Source organism: Neopelma chrysocephalum, unplaced genomic scaffold, assembly GCF_003984885.1.
Source record: "Neopelma chrysocephalum unplaced genomic scaffold, ASM398488v2 Primary Assembly neopelma1_188, whole genome shotgun sequence".
Taxonomy (NCBI): domain Eukaryota; kingdom Metazoa; phylum Chordata; class Aves; order Passeriformes; family Pipridae; genus Neopelma; species Neopelma chrysocephalum.
The window spans coordinates 1,913,447-1,932,544 of NW_020897850.1; the positions used below are offsets into that span (position 1 = coordinate 1,913,447).

At 46.3% G+C, this 19,098-nt stretch overlaps 1 protein-coding gene and 1 long non-coding RNA gene across 3 annotated transcripts in view; one reads left to right on the plus strand and one right to left on the minus strand.

The window, feature by feature from the left end:
• Window positions 1–19,098, minus strand: part of PHF21B (PHD finger protein 21B) — a 140,031-nt gene that overhangs the window by 49,321 nt on the left and 71,612 nt on the right. The window contains exon 3 of one of the 2 annotated variants that reach the window (XM_027702535.1): window positions 7,183–7,497. The exons of the other annotated variant lie outside the window; for it this stretch is intronic. Within the exon in view, the coding sequence (XP_027558336.1) occupies window positions 7,183–7,497 (315 nt within the window). The remainder of the gene's footprint in view (window positions 1–7,182; window positions 7,498–19,098) is intronic. 2 annotated transcript variants of the gene reach the window in all.
• LOC113976901 lies at window positions 17,038–17,522 on the plus strand. Its single transcript, XR_003537206.1, has 2 exons — window positions 17,038–17,136; window positions 17,248–17,522. It is a non-coding gene; the product is annotated as an uncharacterized LOC113976901 (long non-coding RNA).

Below are 19,098 nucleotides of genomic sequence, written 5' to 3' on the forward strand. Positions count from 1 at the left end.
CTAACTTTTAAGACTTTCCTTATTAGGCAGTTAAAACTGCTCCCAAGAAAAGGCATGAAACTGGAGCATGGCATTTAACCTGGTCTCTGTGTTTGGTTCTCTGCACACAGGCCAATGAATTGCTTCTGGCCATAAGGACTAGACACACAAATGTGCTGAGAGCTCCATCATTCTTCAGCAGGATCAGGAATCATTGACAAAACAAAAGTAGCTTTCAGTTAATCTCCTTCTGCTCGTGTTCCTCGGTAGAGACACTTCTCAGGCACTCACAGGAGGAAAATCCATTCCATAAACACTGAAGGAGCACATCCATACCCTACATCCCACTTCACATGAACGTGCAGAGGGAATGCTTAGTGACAAGAACCATGGTCTTGTCTCCAAAACCTGGACTTGCTACTGTTCCCTGGTCATTAATCTTCTGGCAGTGGGGTGTTTGTTGGCCAGCTCCCACAGAAACAGATTTGGAAAGGCTGCTCCTGGATTCTTACAACAGCCAGTGTGAGTCCACTTCTGCTTGTCCTTTCCCGCTGAACACTCCGCTGCCTTCACCGGGAATTTTTGGCTGGGTAAGGAACACCACATTGGGCCTAATCAGGTCTTATTCAGTTCCTGAGAGTCTTTATTCAGCCTTTGACACCAGTGGGTGTCTGACCCTATTGTGGCCCACATGGAAATGCAGATGGAGCAGAGCAGAAAACCACACACTTTAGATGTATTGACCACAGACGTACGACTGGGGTGTTTAAAAGGAAGCCATTTATAATCAGGAAGCATAAGTGCTTATTCTGAATCTGACATTTAAATATCCCATCAACAGCAACCAGCATTGCAAAACGGTTTAATTAACCTGAAAGGATGTAATTTTATGCTATTTAGCAAGAAATACAAATTTTAAAGTGCTTTTACGCAGTATATATCAGAGTAGTAAGGGCAAATCCTGCTCTTAGCTACCCATATTTAAATATGGAGTAAATTCATCAACCTCCTTTAATAAACCTGTAACTAAGAGGGTGCAAATACAAGTCAAATCTGCCACACGTGTTCTATAATCCATTTCCTAAAATTACCATGCTCTTCACAACATTCTTATGGTGGAGTTAAAACTTAAGCCCCTGTGACAGGAAAAGATCACTGGATGGTGTGTAGGGTTGTGAATCCTTGGGGTTCTCCCTCTCCTTGTGCTTTTCTTTATTATTATTATTAATATTATTATTATTATTATTATTAATTTCAGTTGGCCAAGTCACCCCTCCCGTTCTACACTTACAAACATCTCCTGAAGATAACACCCCTTAAAGCTATCAAAGGATGTTAGAGGAGACTGAATATGTAACATAGAATCCTTTCAGGTCCAAAACTAAAATAATCTTTAAAAAAACTTTCTGTGGAGTTCTGTCCTGTGCTGTGGTTTCTCACAGAACAGTTACCAGGCCTTCACAAAGTGGCAGGAGGAGAAAGCTCACAGAGCTAATCTGGCCCCAGCAGGAAACCCAGCCCCTGTTTGGGAAGACTGTAAAAAACCAGCACAATTTGGGCAAAGCCAATAGGGGAAAAATACAACTGCTGTGATGGTAAGAGCTGAAGTCATGGGCTCAAAAAACACAGCAGTTTTTTTTGGCAATTCCAGCCAGCCTGGTACGCTCCTGATGCCAAGGAGCTGGTGCTCCACAGATGGGCAGAATGACCATGGCAGGCATAACCCTCAGCACAACGTCTTTGTTTTTCCCCTCCCCTAGAGCCATGTGGAGCCTCTGGATCTTTCTTTTGAGCTCACTGGTGACCATTTCCACCTGGGATCTGCGTGGATGCTGGAGGAGGAGGTATGAGGCAGATGGGCAAAGATCTATATGGACAAGGCTAAAGGGGCCGTAGCTCCGAGGACTTGGGGGACAGATCTTATCCCCAAGGATGCCACATCTGAGGCATTGTCACCATCACCACAAAGGCCAGTGGTGTGGTTGCCAATCCAGGGATTCTGCCTAGAGCAACCCTGGTGGAGAACCATCAATGGACCCGCATAAATGGATCCTTTATTTCTCAGTTTTCCAACAGTAAAATGTGGGATAACAGCCCCTTAGTCATAATAACTCCATATTGTAAGGCTAAATTAACTATTGCCATGTGTTCTGTCACTGTTGTGACACGGATCATAGGAATAAAAGCTATATATATATAGCCACATAACCAATACAGGTAAATATATCTATAAATAAGACCCCTAAGTACTGCTGCAACACAAATAATAAATAAAAGCCAAAAAGACTTAGTCATACACGCAGGTGGATTTCCAATTATGGAGGAAGCACTTTTACAGAGAGCAGAGTGGAGCACATTAAGTGGGATGGCAAAGAGAAAGGTAATAAATCATTCTGCAAATAAATTATTCTGAAAAATGGCCATTGTGGGCAGGGGTACGTTGTTAAACTTCTGGAATGTAGTTTTTTCTAGCAAATTGAATATACAGATAGCTAAGAAGTATATATGAGCATCCTCCTCCACGTATAAAAGCCACCTTTTCCCCGGGGAAAAAAACCCAAAAAAACGGAGTAGCCTGCTCAATTTAAACACGGACAGAAGTAGTTCTGTGAGCTGTGGAGTTAATGAAGCATTTGTGGAGAACAGTTTACTATCTTGCCAAGAATTTATAGCGCTATAAATCCTCATACTGTATTTTGCTTTGAAATAACCTCCCCGCACACGTGCAGGGGCCGCCTGCCAAACTTCCCTCCAGCCCACCCAGGGCACACACGTGTGGGAAGGGAAGCCCAGAGAGGAGCAGGAGGCAGGATCTGTGCTGTTTGTGGAGTCCTGGTGGACAGTTTGTTGAGTGTGTGTGTGTTGTGGTGCTCCATGGCCCGGTGCAGACGTGCCCTCCCACTGCTTTTGTCTTTCACTGGGAGGCAGCCGAGGGCTCTGACAGCTGTGTTCCCCCTCTCTGCCCGTTCTCCCGATCCAACTGTCTTCCAAACGGCCCAAAGGCTTCCTGCTTTCCCCAAACTAGGCTCTGGGATGCCTGCTGGCCCACGGTTTTGCTATTTAGAAGGGAATGAGGAGGCGGCAGAGGGGCATTTTCTTTACGCGGTACGTTGTTCCAGCACAGCAGATGGGACTTTGTCCTTCAGCAAAGCAACCTCAGATCCTGCTTTCAGTCAGCAAATGGTGGCAAGGAGAGGAAAGGGCAAATACCACAAAAATATCATTACGATAAGAGTATCATTTGAGAGGTTTATATTAAAATCTCTTTATACCAAAATATGATGTAGGCACGGTCATGCTGATACCCTATGACTGCCCAGGAGCTCCAGGGCATTCTCTCCACAGAACAGCAACAGCAATTCTCTGAAGGCAAAGCACTCCTAGTGTGTGTACAGCATATGCCAGCAAAATTCAGCTTATGCCAGCAAAATTCTGCTTCTGCCAACATAACTTGCTCCAGATCATCCAAATGAAGCTCCGAGCTCCATTTCTCTGAGCAGGGAGCAAGAGCTGTACTCCTGACATCCCTGCATGGACTCTCTCAGCAGTGCAGCTCCATCAGTCATGTCCTCACACATGGGACTTACACTGAAAGGCTGCCAGGGAGGAGTGCAGACCCAGCACTCACTCCTGCAGCTCACCATTTCCTACGCTTACACCTTTCAATCCTTTTTAATCTCACGTTTCCTGCTTCAAATAAATCATGTGGTAGATATCTAAACAATCCTTTAGTATCTGTTATGTGTTTATTTACTTAGATACTTTTTCCAATGCAGATATGGCTTCCATTACAGTCAACAACGTTTCAAAATCACTTTAAAAATCTGCTGGGTAAACAACAGCCTAAAAATGAGAGTGCTGACACGCAGCTGCCCAAATGAAAATTTTGTACCAAACTTACATTTAATCCTATCTATATTTGGAAGTCCTGTATTTAGATTATAGTGTTTGATGCCCTATTTTTTTTCTGCTGAGTTGCATTTAGCATTTCATTCTTCCTGCTAGATACCACTTGAGATGACTGTATACACATCCTGATCCCCCACATGCTTTCGAGCAGAAGCCACTGTTCAGAAACTCATAACATCACATTTCATGCCCCTGCCCTTCCCCTCACTTTGCAGATGCAGAGGAATAGGCTACACTGCACCAGTAATCTCATTTACTACCATCAGCTTGCCACCTTAACCCAGTTTGCAGAAAGCTGTCATTATCCTCCATCACACAAACTTCATATGTTTCAGTAGGAAAAAAACCCCAAACAACTTTACTGAGCTGTAACAACGCCACAAAAAAAAAAAAAGAAAAGAGATGGTAAATGCTTATTGATAAACATCAGCAATGAAATTTCCCCCGACACTACAGTTCTAGTAGCTAAGGTGTTACTATTATTGATTTGTGATCACCACTCCAGGAACAATCAAGAATACTGAGCATGAAGCAAGAATAGATTTTTCCTCCATTGAGCCAGAAAAAGAAACCTTGCAAAACAAATTTAATTTGGGTAGAGGAGTGATAATTAACATGCAATCCGGCACTAAGCTTCCTGACAGTTTAGGACCAAAGGTCAGCTTGCATTTTTTTCACTTTCATAATTCAGTATTTCTAATTGTTTCTATCCAAGCTTGCTGCCTGTTCTCAAAAGGTGAACCCACTATAGTCCTCTGCTTTAGGAACTTGCCATTGCTCAGCTTCTTCTTCCTTTAGAAATTTACTAAGGAAGCTCAGCTGCTTCCTCCACAAATTACAAATAATCAGAGATACCAAATCACAAAACTACAGTGGCTGCAAACTTGCAAGGTGAAGACATTTCCAAAGAAAAATGCTGGACCTCAACCAAGGACCAAAACCAAGGCAAACCCCAAATGCTGCTCAACATTCCTGTGCTATTCCAGTAACAGCAAGCCTCTCCTCAAAACAGAGCTGCTCCTTGCAAGAAAAAGTTGCAATGTCAGGCCAAAAACTGTTTCAGGGTGGAGAAAACAATAAACATTAATTGATTAAATAAATAAGTAAATGTAAAATAAAATAAATAAAAAATAAAATAGAAACGTGCAGGAGCACCAGTTTGCAGCCAACTGTTCTAACCCACACTGCTCTCCAGCACCTGTTGCTGTTGCTTCACTATTCAGCCTAAATACATTAAATGTTATTTCAAGCTTCTTGCTTCACTTTTTTTTGATTCTTTTCTTCCTATGGCTCCTGCCAGTGACAGTAAAAGGTAGTCCTTCACAAAATGATAGACCATTGTAATATTGAAACTTTTATCTTTCATATGATTATCCTTTATACAGTTATTTTCTGCGATTCAAAGAAATATCTACTGGGATAGCAACAAGTATCTTTTCAATAAAGCATAAACAACACCTTCAATAAAGGAAATTACCCAGCACGAACACAGAATGGAGATTCAAAATCGAATTCCCCACATGGCTACCTCGGTGTAACAGCTGAAGATAGTGCTGTTTCTCCAGAAAAACTGACAGGACTATTTGGTTCCCAAAGTGCTTGGATGTGCTTTCCATTTGTTAGTGGATACAGCAGGTGATGGGTTTGCCCTGTCCATTGTTTAGGAAGAGACTTCCTGGGTATTAAAAAGCCTCAAGCACTCCAACATAACCTTGACTTACAAACATATTCGGGTTACAAACACCTTTGGCTGTTGCCCTTATCCATACTGTGTCCTTTCCTGATTGTTAGAGGCTCATATCCTGAGCTTGTGAAGGGGAATCAGAGGGAAAAAATAAACAGGCTACCACAGCCTCTATGTGCAGAAAGCAGAAAAGAAATCCACATTGCCAACGTGAGCAGTAATACTTTACATCCTCTTCTCCAAAGTTTTGGGAAGGCTTTGCCGTTTTCTTCACATTTTAACTTCATCAGCATCATCTCCCTCTCCTGACACAATGTGACTGGAGGAAAATCTTCTCTTTGGTGGCTGTTTAATGGACTGCACAAAACGCGGTGTGCAGCAAACAAACAGCACCCCTTCCTTCCCCTTTCGCCCTCCTTTCACTGGGTCAGTGCACTTACTCCATATTTAGATTACTGTGAACATAAGCATTAAACATATATATACACCTGGACCTGGAGGCAGCAGCCTGCCAGCTCCCCTCTGCCTGAGGCACCGGCACCACACCAGCACCGCCGGGAGCCCCCGCACCCCGCAAACGCTTCTTTACATAAACCTTGGGGGTTCTAAGGACAGAAGGTGCGAGCAACTTGGGGGTGAACAACAAGAGGTGGCCAATTCCCCTGCGCTCACTGTCACAGGAGGAAAAAAACCTCCCTTCACAGGGCGGGAGCCGAGCCCCGCGCCCCGCGGGCTCCGGGAGGGAGGGGAAGGTCTGGACAAGTCTCTCCCCGCATCCCGGGAGCTCTGGGAGGGCGGGGAAGATCTGGACAAGTCTCTCCCCGCATCCCGGGGGCTCTGGGAGGGAGGGGAAGGTCTGGACAAGTCTCTCCCTGCATCCCGGGGGCTCTGGGAGGGAGAGGGAGGTCTGGACAAGTCTCCCGCATCCCGGGGGCTCTGGCAGGGAGAGGAAGATCTGGACAAGTCTCTCCCCGCATCCCGGGGGCTCTGGGAGGGAGGGGAAGGTCTGGACAAGTCTCTCCCCGCATCCCGGGAGCTCTGGGAGGGCGGGGAAGATCTGGACAAGTCTCTCCCCGCATCCCGGGAGCTCTGGTAGGGAGGGGAAGGTCTGGACAAGTCTCTCCCTGCATCCCGGGGGCTCTGGGAGGGAGAGGGAGGTCTGGACAAGTCTCCCGCATCCCGGGGGCTCTGGAAGGGAGGGGAAGGTCTGGACAAGTCTCCAGCATCCCGGGGGCTCTGGGAGGGAGACGAAGGTCTCCCTCTGCCCCTCGAAGGCCTCAGGATGGAAGGGCCAGTCTCCCTCGGCAGCCCGAAGGAACTGGGATGGAGGGGGAAAGTCTCCCCGCGTCCCCGCATCCCGGGGGCACCGGGAGGGAGGTGCGGGTCTCCCCGTGTCCCCGCATCCCGGGGGCGCCGGGAGGGAGGTGCGGGTCTCCCCCCGCCCCCGCTGGCACCTCCCTTGGCCCCGGAGCCCCCCCACATCCCCCGCCCAGCGGCCGCCCCCTCCCGCCCCCCGCAGCGCCGCCCCCCGCCCGCCCGGCCCCAATCCATCCATCCATCCCTCCCTCCATCCCTCCATCCATCCCTCCCCGCCGGCCCCCCGCCCGTACCTGAGCGCCGGAGCCGATGTCGGGGGCTCTGCGGGCGCCCCCCGCCCTGCCCGTGCCCTGCAGGTTGACGGGCGCGCTCTGCGGGGGCTCCGCGCCCATCGCTCCGTGCAGGGTGGCCGTGACCACGGCGATGGGCGCCCGGGCGGGCAGCGCGGGCACGGGCAGGCTGTGCCCGGCCAGGGGCAGGCTGTGCCCGGGGCTGCCGCCGGGGCTGCCGCCGCCGCCGCCGCCGCCCGGAGCCTTCAGGAGCGCCGGGACCACGCCGGGCTTGGCGCTGCCGCCGCTGGAGCCGCTGCCCACCAGCACCGCCAGCTTCTGCCGGGAGAGACACAAGGGAGGGAGAGAGAGGGAGAGAGAGAGAGAGAGAGAGAAGAGGCACCGTCACCGCAGGGCTGCACCGGACCCGGCCCCCCGGCCCCCCGCAGCACGGATATTTGGGGTTATTTCCCTCTGGCTTTGGTTGGTTTCACGGTTCTCCTCTCGGCAGGGGAAGGGCTGGGCTCCCCCTCGGCGCCCGGGGACTCGCGGGGGCACTCGGGGCTTCCAAACTGCTTCTTTTTCCCCTTTGCTTTTTTTTTTTTTCCTTTGGTTTATATCCCAATCCTGGTATAAATGACCCTGGCATAGGTCTAGATAATACCGCAGCTTCGATTAATAATAAGAGGCTTAAAGAATGTTATTTTCAACTTTCTCTTCCATTGGCCTGAGAACCCGTTCCACGTGCCCACCGCACCCCAGCGCTTGGCGACTTCGTGTGTTCCCTCACCCTGACTGACTTTGGAGTCGGTTTGTTGCTTTCCCTTTAACTTTTTCTTTCTCTTTCTCTCACAAACTTCTGCTATTTTTGGTGGATTTTTTTACAACGTGATGGTATTATTATTATTATCATTATTACTATTACTATGATTATTATTATTATCCTCCTCCAAGCTATCTTTTTTCCATAGCTCCGTTTTAACTCGCAGTTCTCTGTTTTTCTTAACAGTTCCTCTTTTACACTGCTACAGAGTGGCTATTCTGTCATCTGTAATAGTAGCACATTGCTTTTGACCTTATTATATTATCTCACAGGAACCTGTATTTGAGATTTCTATAGGCACTGCAAAGCTGCCCTTTCATAAATGCCAGTGTCTGCATAAAATGCTCACTTTTGAAAAGGAAAGAGAAAACTTTATTTACAAAGTTGTTGCACTTTAAATAATCTCGGGAGCTTTTCTTATTAATGCCATTTAAGCAACTTAGTTATATGTGTGTGGGGGGGGGGTAATGCCGGTTCAAGCCTCTTTTGATACCTTTAATTATTAAACATCTCATTTTTACAAGAGTTGGCATCTAAGGTACTTAATCCTGCAAAGATTTCTGCCCCTGTTTAACTGACTGCACCTCTGGGCTCCGGTGCAATCACACCTAATGTCCAGCCTTGGGAAACTGCTGTGCTCTGCTATTAAAGTCAGCCAGAGTTTTGTTGTCCACTTTGCTTGTTTACAATGCAGTGTAAATATATGTATGTGTGTGTATATAAAGTCAGTTCTTTCTAGAATCAAAGCTGAAAATCTCACTTCTGAGCATAAAGTACAAGCCTTGTAATACAAAACTAACAGACTTCCACGAAAATACATCCCTTCTTACCTTTAAACCCATTTTACACTTAAAGGCTGTAAAGCCCTAGTGGACAAATATGTTTGCTCCAGGAACTGTGGTTCTGGTGTTTGTATGAAACAGCAAGCATGTGCTTTGCCAGAGATACTTGCTTCAGGTTTTGACAGATAGAAATGACTTTTTTTTTGGAGGTCTTTTACAACCTGAATGATTCTGTGCTTCCATGATTCTAATGTCAGCATTATTCTAGTAATTGTGATTTCGTATAAATTGTGTTAAGCTTTGTCCATTTTTGCTTTTACCCTTTCATTCTCTGCTATCCTAACAGTCATCCCAAGGAAGCACAGGCAATATTCTCCTCAGACTACACTGTTGTGTGTCATAAGTGTCTTGAAGGTAAAAGAACTTTTCTCCGAGCACAGAAATACTGTCTGTTAGTTTAAAAGTGCTCAAGTGGAAGCTCAGGGATGTTTTATGCAGGTGGGAAAAGTTGCTTATGACAAAATTCCATAAAACTGTATTTTTCTGTTTTGTTGTGGCACAGTTTTCCACTGGTGTTCCTTGTGCTTATTCCATGTCCCAGTGGTGCCAAAGAGGATTGGGACAGCATGTGGGAGAGCTGAACACCACCTCTCCTGCTTTATGAAATATTTCCTTGCACGGCACCTTATTAACCCCTGAACTGTTCTGATTCTCTGTTTTCACATAAATTCCTAATATGGAATATCCTTGTGGCATTAGTGCAGCTTTATTTTGCTCTCATGGCAGTTCAGCAACGGAAAACATCTAAGCAAATAAAACCTCCTGATCCCAAAAGACAGCCAGTCCTTGGTAGCTCAGTGGAAACCCCAAGTAAATTAAGTAGGAGTAGATGATGACTTCCCTGACAAAATGCAACAGCGACTAATTGCTTTTTGTCCTGTTTCAAAGGAGGGGATTGTACAGACAAAAGCAGAAATTCTGTGAACAAACAAATTCACTACTCAAACTACCCTCCATCCCATTCCTACTGTGAGTCAGTTTTGTGTGTCTTTGCATGTGATGAATTTAACATTTTCCTAACAGTCTGACAGTCCCGCCTGCTCACGTGTGTGCAACCAGAAGAGCTGAGGAAATAAGGGTTACTGCTGCTTCCAGTCTAAGCTGGGATAAATATGAAATGCTTGTAAAACTGAACATTCATCTCCTAATGGGAAACTTTCATTTTAATTCAGGTTTTGTGGCTTTTCTAAGCAAACACAGGGAAAACATTGTGTCCCTGGGATGGGCTTGCAAGGACCAATCAGGTCACAGACCTCCCGAGGGAACAATGTTATGATAAATTTATTTAAATAACTGCAAATCTTAGAAAGTAAATATGGAAGCATATACAAGGGATCAGGTGCTCAAGATCAGCTTCCAAGAGAGAGTTACAGAAACTGTCTGTTTGGGGAAAAGCAGCAAAGCATCTCTTCTGTGTCTCATTAATTAATTTTCTAAAATGTACCTGGCAAAACTTTAAAAACACCCCCCTTAATCAGATTATGTCAGTTAAGAGACGAGCTATGATGTGGTTTTTCTTTGTAACAACCATTTTTACTTCATAATGCTGAGAAGACGTTGATAAAGGAGTGTTGGCAGAGACAAAGATTATGATACGAGAGATTAAAAAAAAATCCTCAACAAAACCTACATCTGCTGCATTCTATTTCTGCCAGATTAATTAAAAGAATAGTCTTGGTTTTTAAAGAGAAAGAAAATCTGCATTTTTGAGAGTCAGTCAGCATAACATATTCTTTGACACTCTTGGAATGATGAACAATAAGACACTAAGCAAGCTTTGGACGCCGCAGCGGAAAACATGCGCTGATACAATGGAAGAGCCAAAAGAGAGAAGGGGGGGAAAAAAGAAGGCAAAAAAAAAAAAAAATTGGCTTTAAATGCTGGAAAGCAGGTCCCTGCTTCTCATCCCTGGCATAATAGCCCTCACAATACACCAATTTTGAAGCGGCGCCTTTTCAATAGCAACACAACTTTCATTTTCCCCGCAGGACGCCACAGGCAATCCGGAGTTTGGAATATGTATGCCGGTCACACGCAAACACACCACAACCTGCTGGAAAGCTGCCACTTGTTTATGACTTCCCAGCTTGTCCGTGGCACGGGCTCAGCTCCTCAAAGCAGAGCTAATATTTTTTTCCATATGTAGCAAAATACCTCTGGCCTTTCCATTCATCTGCGCGCGGAAACCCCCTCCCCGTCCCCGCCTTCCCACCCGGGGCCGTGCTGGGAAGGTTTGCAGGTGACGAGGCAGCCGTGCAACAGTTTAAAGCCTCAAATTTGGTTACTCAGATGCTGCTTCTGCCATCACAAACCATGAATCATTCTGTTTAGGGAATAAAGAGATGGGAAGAGCAACGGGAGGAAGGATTTGCAGGTGGCTGTGCAATAGAAGGCTCCGGCCAGACTCCACACAGACAGCATCACGTCTGCTCTGAGGGTTTGGCTCCTTCACTTTCCCTCTGCTGCAGCACATCTCCCAACCTTTACTGATCTGGTGTCAACTTTCCCTCACACATACATCTCAAATAGGAGCATGGCCATACTCTACAAGGGAGTTACTGTGAGCTCCTGGTTGCTCCCTGCCACGGCAGGGTTTTAAAACGGGCACGTGCCTCTCACCAAACCTTCACATTTTCCCAACAAAATATGGGACCTGTTCAAAAAGCACCTAAAATTCACCGCCCATCACATTTATATTTTAACACCTACGTGCTGTGATAGAGACTTCGGTCCATTAATCTTTCTAGTGTGACACCCTGACAAAGCAGTTTCGTTGTGAAAAACTGCAATTGTTTTCAGAGCAGTATCAGTTCTTTTCCTTAGTGGCCCCATGGCTATGAGACAACATTTGGCATAACCCTGAGAGTTTATTTAGAATAACCCCGAGAGTTTATTTAGCTTGCAGAACGCTGGCCATCCACTTTCAAACCAAAATGATGGCTTGTCAATTAATAATTTAACATTCAGCACTCATCTAAAGCCCTGCATGCAAACCAGCTGAACAGACTTCTCCAGCAACGAGGGCCGTGGCCTCTGCTCATTCACCCAGTTGTCACAATATTTAATATTCAGAGTGACAACACACAAGTGCACTGCGGACAGGCCGTGGCACTTCAGTGCAGTGTCTTAGGATTTTAATCCAGTCCTATGAATATCCACATATTTCCCATAGACACGGCTGAACCTGCCTGATCTGCACCTTAAGTCATGAGCCAACCACCTGCATAACTTTACACACTGAAACAGAAGCTTCAGCTGAGCACACACCCACCCAGGGGCACCCAGAGGAGTTGGGTGGGTGTTCACGGAGGCAAAAGGCTTCACAGTCCGTGTTTTATCTCTGGGGTCCCATAAAAAAATGCTTCCTATTGCATACAAGCCCTTGAGGAGACATCAAAGCAGGTTCTCGTAGGAGCAAGGACGAAGACCACACATGGAAAAGTTCTATGTGCTGCTTCCAGAAACACTGGATTCGATGTAATGGTGTTCGAGACGTGCAACCGAGGAGGAGGAGGAGGAGGAGAAGGAGGAGGAGCGTTTTAAGGAAGGCTGGGGCAGCTCCCCCTGCCAATCGCTCGGTAAATGACCTGTCAGTTTGATGCAAGCGCTCTCCCTGCGACGCCCAAGCCGGGGCGGGGGGCAGGGATGGGGAGAAAGGAGGGGAGGGAGGAGAAATTGTTCGACAGAAGTATTTTAATGACCCCCAGGGAGAGGTCACCGCGGCGCGGGGTGATGTGCGGTACCCGGGGGCAGGCAACCTTCCTCCTCCTCCTCCTCCTCCTCCTCCTCCTCCTCCTCCTCCTCCTCTTCCTTCTCCTCCCCAGTCCGGCTGCTCCTATCCCTCTTCCCCCAAAAGCACAATGATAAACAAGGAGGTAGCGACTGCCCGACTAGGTGGGACTCGGGTGTTAGTTTTTGTCAGGAGGATTAAAAAAAAAAGCTGAAGAAAATCTGGGACTCGATGGAAACAGCCCTTCCAGGGGCGGACTTTCAGCCAAAGGAGGCTGAGTGTGGAGCACGGGCAGGGAGCTTTACGTGTGCTGAAGTACAATCTCAGCATCAGTATTTTTTTTAAGGCTTCTTTTGTCTGTTGGTTTCTTCTCCTTTCTCTTTCTTTTTCTTTCTTTTTTTTTTTTTTTGACAACTTCCTGCCTGCCTGTCATTAGGAGTAAGAATGTATTCCTTTGCCTCTATCAGATCTCAGTTAATTAGCCATCGCTGCAGCAGGCTCGAGGATTTAAATTCAAAGTGAAACTCATTCTAATCAAAACTGCAGCAAACTGGGGGTTTTGTTTGACTTTAACCTGAAAGTCAGTTATTGTATCACTGATGTACATACTGCATTACCAGCTGAGTGCTTTCAGCATCCCTCTATCAGTGTGAAATATTTAATCGGCACAAGGATCCAATCAGCACAGCAGAGGGGAATCTAGTGTGTGCATTAATTTACTTGCAGTTGAAAAGCAGTAAAGCAGGTCAGAAACATATAACCTTCTCCCTTCCCCCCCCTTCTCTTTCCCCTCCCAAACAAACACACAGCACATCAGAAGAGTTTTGGCGGCGGGGGAGGGATTGAAAGCTACCCGGTATGAATTCAGATTGGAGAGTCAGACAATAAATTAGTCGTTCCTGCCAAAGAATGACGAACGCTGCCTGGAACAGAAGAGGGGAACAACGCACAACACCCCCACCCCAGCATCCCCCCCAGACATACCCCCCAAAATCCCCTCTCAAATTAATTACAGTGGGTAATTGTTTGTTTTTTAATCTTTGACTCTTTTTAAGCTGGGAAGATGGCTGAATGATTACCCCTTCTGTGTACGACATTAATTAGAAGGGAAGCAAATGCCAGGAAATATCGAAACAGTCTTTCTATTACAAGGTGCAACGGCTTTGGATTTTCTGACCAGCCACGTTCTCCGGGAAAGGCTTCCATTAGGATTACTGATACTAAAAAATCTGGTTTAGAAGCATTCACAAGCTCTTCTGCACATCAGCAATTTTGTATATTGCAGGAGCACGCTGCAGCACACGACGGCTAAACTTTTTCCGCTTCCAATTCTACCCTCGCGTTCCTCCAAAGACAATCGAGTTCCTTATCTCCTTGATGTCCTAACGAGAATATCGACGTGCCATTTTCTCTCGCGGGGGATGGGGTACAACCTGAGTGTTACGTGAACAAACTTTTACGATCCCGCAGGCAAAACCATCGCGGCAGAAACGCGAGGACAGGCAACGATTAAAGTTAAACTCGAGGCGTGGCTGCTCTCCAGGACAGGGCAGCAAGGAAGAATTAGCAGATTTATGCAAAGTGACAATTTTCCGAACTGGTAAATACCCCAACAATGGTAACAGTGGGCTTAGAAATGCACATATTCACTCAAGTGCAATTAGCCTTTAATTTCTGAGCCCATTAAACAGCTTGCTGACTGCAAAACCCAATGCTTTCAGCTGCATTGCTAACTGGCAATCCATCGTCAAAGCTCGGAATTAGCTGCTTAGCGACGTGTAAACAGCACTTTTAAACTAAAACGGAGTAGGGGAGGAAAGAGGCCGATATTTAACGAGAAAAGTCAGACTGATATTATGGAACATTCTGGAAGTGCCTGTGCATCTTGGAGGAGAGGAGGAGGGGGAGCTAGGGTTGGGGTTTTTTTAATAACCTCACAAATAATCCCTCCTCCTTTCTCTCTCTCAAACCATGTCAATGATCAAGGAAATGAGAACAAGGCGCTTGATTCACAGCTGACTCTCTCTTCTTGTTACATCAGATCAAGAAGGAGCAGGGTAACCGGGGAGGGGGGGGGGCGATTTCTGCAGGGGAAACAAATCTACAAGCTGGCATTTTGTCTCCTACTCCTATTAATTAGCCCACTTTTCTGCCAGAAACAGAGCTTTTAAAACTTGCAGCAGAGTTACACGCGTGCCCACTGGCACACACGCTGCATATCTGCACCCAGGAAATTAAATATATTGTGTGGGGGGGACAAACCCCTCCCAAAAAATCTTCACGGAAAGAGTAGTTGGTTTCCTATTTTATTTGATGGATGGATCTCCAGTCTCTCCCTTAATCCCAAGGAAAAAAAAAAGCACAATAAACTGCTAGTAGTAAGATGCAGCCCATGCCAGAGCCCCCAGCAATGACAGCCCTGGGGTGGGGGTCACTGTGCCCTGGAGTAGCTCTGCACGGCTCTGAAATGCTTCTTTTAAACCCAAACTTGCCACAGAGGAAAACTTTGGCTTGGTCTCGCTCTGAATAAAGCAGAAAGCACACGGGCATCCCCCCCGGCAGGTCAGAGGAGGGTTTAAATGGCTCCCCGTTGTGTAACACGGGTTCTCACCCAGCCCCAAAGCCCGGGTCCTACTTGCTGCTACCAGCTCAAAATCTACATCCTTATGCTGCTGCCAACTGCAGGTTCCCGGGATTTGCCACGTCCCATGAATTCAGGAGGGCCGCATTCATCTGGCTTATTTGCTGGTGAAAAACCAAAAACAACTGTCTACAAACAAACACGCGAACCCCCAACCCCCGGGTGAACACCATATAAACATTAATGCGCTTCTAATTTAAGTTTGGAGAAAACAAAGGCAGGGTGATTAAAGGCCAGGAACGCGCAGCTCAGCATATGGAGCCCCAGTCAGCGCCCTAGAACAAGTTGAATGTTTCCATTGTGTGAAACTCATTCATTACAGCTACAAGATGCAGGGCAGACATTTGCATTTTTAGAGGGGCATCTCGTCGTTTTTAGATAAATCACGGGATCCAGGCCCTTTCTAACGGCATCAAAGCTCACATTGCTTGATGTCCTGCCTCCCTTTGTTTCACTACTCTGCCTCACTATTTTCTTTTGCTCTTCACGAACATCATTAAAGTTTGCATCCTGTGTGTCCCTGTGAACTCAGGGGCTTCTCACTTTTGCTTAAAAATGCACTGCTTCCATGACGAAGCACAGGAAAAAAGATGCAACTGCATGCAATCAGAAAAGCTAACAATAAATCAGACTAATTTACTGCCTCCAGTTCCAACGCTGCCGCCTCCTGATTCACGTTCCCTCCCCCCCATTCCTCCTACCAGCCCCAACCCCCGCCCCGACCTGATAATCATTCCTTTGATTTCTCCCCCTTCTTCACCCCAGCTTAAAATCAAATTTGGGAATGCACATCTTCCTTGGTGTGGCAGGAAGGACCAGCCGTGCAACAAACCAAAACAAATCCTTTCCCCCCCCACACACACACCCCTCTTTCCCCCAGATAACACAGAATCCTCCTGAAATGAGCAAATGTAACTGTGAACAGATAGAGGCTTCCCATGGGACCAAACCATCAGTTCCTCGGTATACACAGAAAGAAGAAAGGAGTTAAATGGTTGCATTTCCCCCAAGGGAAGGCAGAGCTTCAGTTGTGAAGTATTCCCATCAGAAATTCTGGATAAGTTGTACAGAAAGGAAAAAAAAAATCCCTGCTTCCTCTCCAGACCTGGTGTAGACATTTCCCCAGCAATTCCACATGTGCAGGTTTCATCCCAACAGCAGGAGTTTTCAGGATGATTGTGTTCCTCTGGAGTGATTGCTGTTTTCCAGTGGCAGGCACGTTTCCACGAGCAAACTTTCAATTTTCCATCACCCCCAAGCACAGTTTTGGTGAAAGCAAACAAAGCAGAAGCCCAATAAAAAGCCCAAACTGAGTGCCTGTGTCTGGACACCTCATTCCCAGCCCAGGCTCTCGTGGACATCTGCCAAGGACAGCAGTGGCCGGAGGCACAGCCACCCCTGCACCCAGGGATCCTTCCTGCTCCTTTTGGCAAGGGAATGCCAGTGCAGGAATGCAATGGAACCCAGAATTTGGTCACAGAACCTGAACAGCCTGTTTAGTTCAGAGGGCAAAAGAGGAAAGAACGTTATGAACAGGGGTTTTATAAAACCCATCTGGTGTTAGCACCCTTTACTCATGAAGAACCCCGTGGCTTGACCAAGAGCAGGGTCCTTCCAGCCCAACCTGTGTGTCTGCTGCTGCCTAAGCAGGTCAGGGCTGAGGTGTGACCAGAGCTGTCCTCCCAGATCTACATAAACCCCTTTGCCTTAACTTCCCAACTGGATAATACCTTCTTCACTGAGGCATTGTGAAAACAAACTTGCCAGCATCCACTAAATGCTGTTTATTTGTTATTAAAACCAATTTAAATCACATGATTTTATCTCAGTCTCGCAGGATTATGGCTGTCAAACCAAAGGTGGTGCAACATCGCCCTGTTTATCTGATGTTGCCTGGTGATATTTTCTCATGTCCTCCAAAGGAACCCTTGTGGAGATGAAGGTGAGACTTCACAGCTCCAAGTATTTTTTTGGGTCTGTGTGTGCAGGCCTGGCCACAGAAGGAACTAAATGGAGGGCACAAAGGTAATTACATTTACTCTCCTTTCCACAGGTTGCACAAAAAGCAATCCACAGAGCCAGAAATGTAGCAAAGCCCAGAGTCCAACAAACACACAACTGATAACTGCACCTCTGGAAAGAGGTGCTACAAGTCTGAAGAAGAAAGGTGTTCAAAGAAGCTGGAAGGAAAGGGAGAAGGGACACACAGAGGGCCAAATTTCTCACAACAGCTGTCTTGGAGCTCCACTGACAATGGACAGAAAGGGGTTGAAGAGGACAACATCTGAGAGATTCTCCTCCTGCATCATAACATAAAACTATTTGTTACAAATTATGGAGTGAGAATTATAAACAATTGTGCAGGTGATTTGCAGAAGGAAATTAGAAGGATGAGTTGACAATGGACTTTCATCTCAAGACTTCCTACTTTTGAACACACGTTGATACATAGAGGATGACACTCTCCATGGTTTTGTCTGTCCCTTCCCGAGATCTCAGAGCATCTCTGCAACATTCACAGAAATTCCCTCCAGAGGGAGCAACTCTGAGGTCAGAAACACACACAATGTATCAAGTCAAAGCTGGAAACTGAACCCTGACATCACAAACACAAAACTTTAGTCATTGAAAGAGCACCTCCACTCCTCACTTCGTTTTTCCTTCAGTGGCACCACTTCATTTGCCCTGTGAGGGATCCCAAACAGCAATGGGAATAGTCCCAGTGCCCCGTTTATCCAGCTGAAGGCACAGGCAGGTCAGGTTGGCTGCCACAGCACTGGGGAGGGGGGCAGGTTTCTGCCTTTCTAGAAGGGGAGTGTTCCAAGAGGTAGATTATCAAACAACGTCCTATCAAAATCCCAAGGTGATGTTCAAAACCTGGCTTGAATGAAGAGCCCCTGACAAAACATCCCCTCTTGCAGAAGTAGGGGATACTGAAAAGTAGGAACTCCAAGCCCTCTGTCATGTGCTCAGAGCACTCTTCAATGTTTTACTTTTATACGGGGACATATAATGGCCTAGTTCCTCCAGGGACATGGGTGGTTTAGGCAGATAAAAAAATTAACCTCCCCTCCCTAATCCCCCCCAGTGTGACAAAGAATGCTCTGTGAGTGTGCACATGTGAAAAATCAACAGCCAACTTAGACAGAGTGAGAATCCCAAGCAATACCACTTGACTAGGTACAGATAATTGATCAGTCATAACAAGAGGGGGATACAGTATGTAATATTTTTCTTTTAATGAGACTTCAGAGAATGCATGAAAAAAACCTGAACTGTACAAATATATTAGCAGATGTTGAAAATATTGTGTAAATTTAAGAAACAAGGGAATGATATGCTTTCACCGTAACTTAATGGAATTGCAAATGATAAGATAATGCTTAAAGGGAAAGAAAGGTACACAGCAGCAGTGTTGGGAAAGAAGATTAAAAAGAGACAAAAGAGCTGTTAATGAAGCGCTGTGTAGATCCTTGAAATTAAGATACTACACAACCATTATTCCAGAGGCCAAAGAGAGAGTAACAAGCAATAAATAATGCAGATCGTGCCAATGGCAGTGAATAAAATGGAACTTAGAAGAGAGAAAGAAGGGGCTGGGCCCACTTCAAAACAACAACAGGAGAGGAACACAGTGGCTAAGGAAAAAACAAGGACACACTGCACAGCAACTCTGCCTTCACACATCAAGATGGAGATGATTATACAGCACACAGATAAAATGGGAATTATCTGCAAAATTTAGCCCCTAATCTGCAGTTGTGCCTGAACTAGTTTCTGAACTGCTCCCAGGAACAGCGACAGGAGAAGGAGAGACATTTTGTACATTGTTTCCTGCCGTGGTGGTGGAAAGCACTTGGATACTCCAGCCATGGGAGCTCTATAGGGAGCTGCACAGTGACAG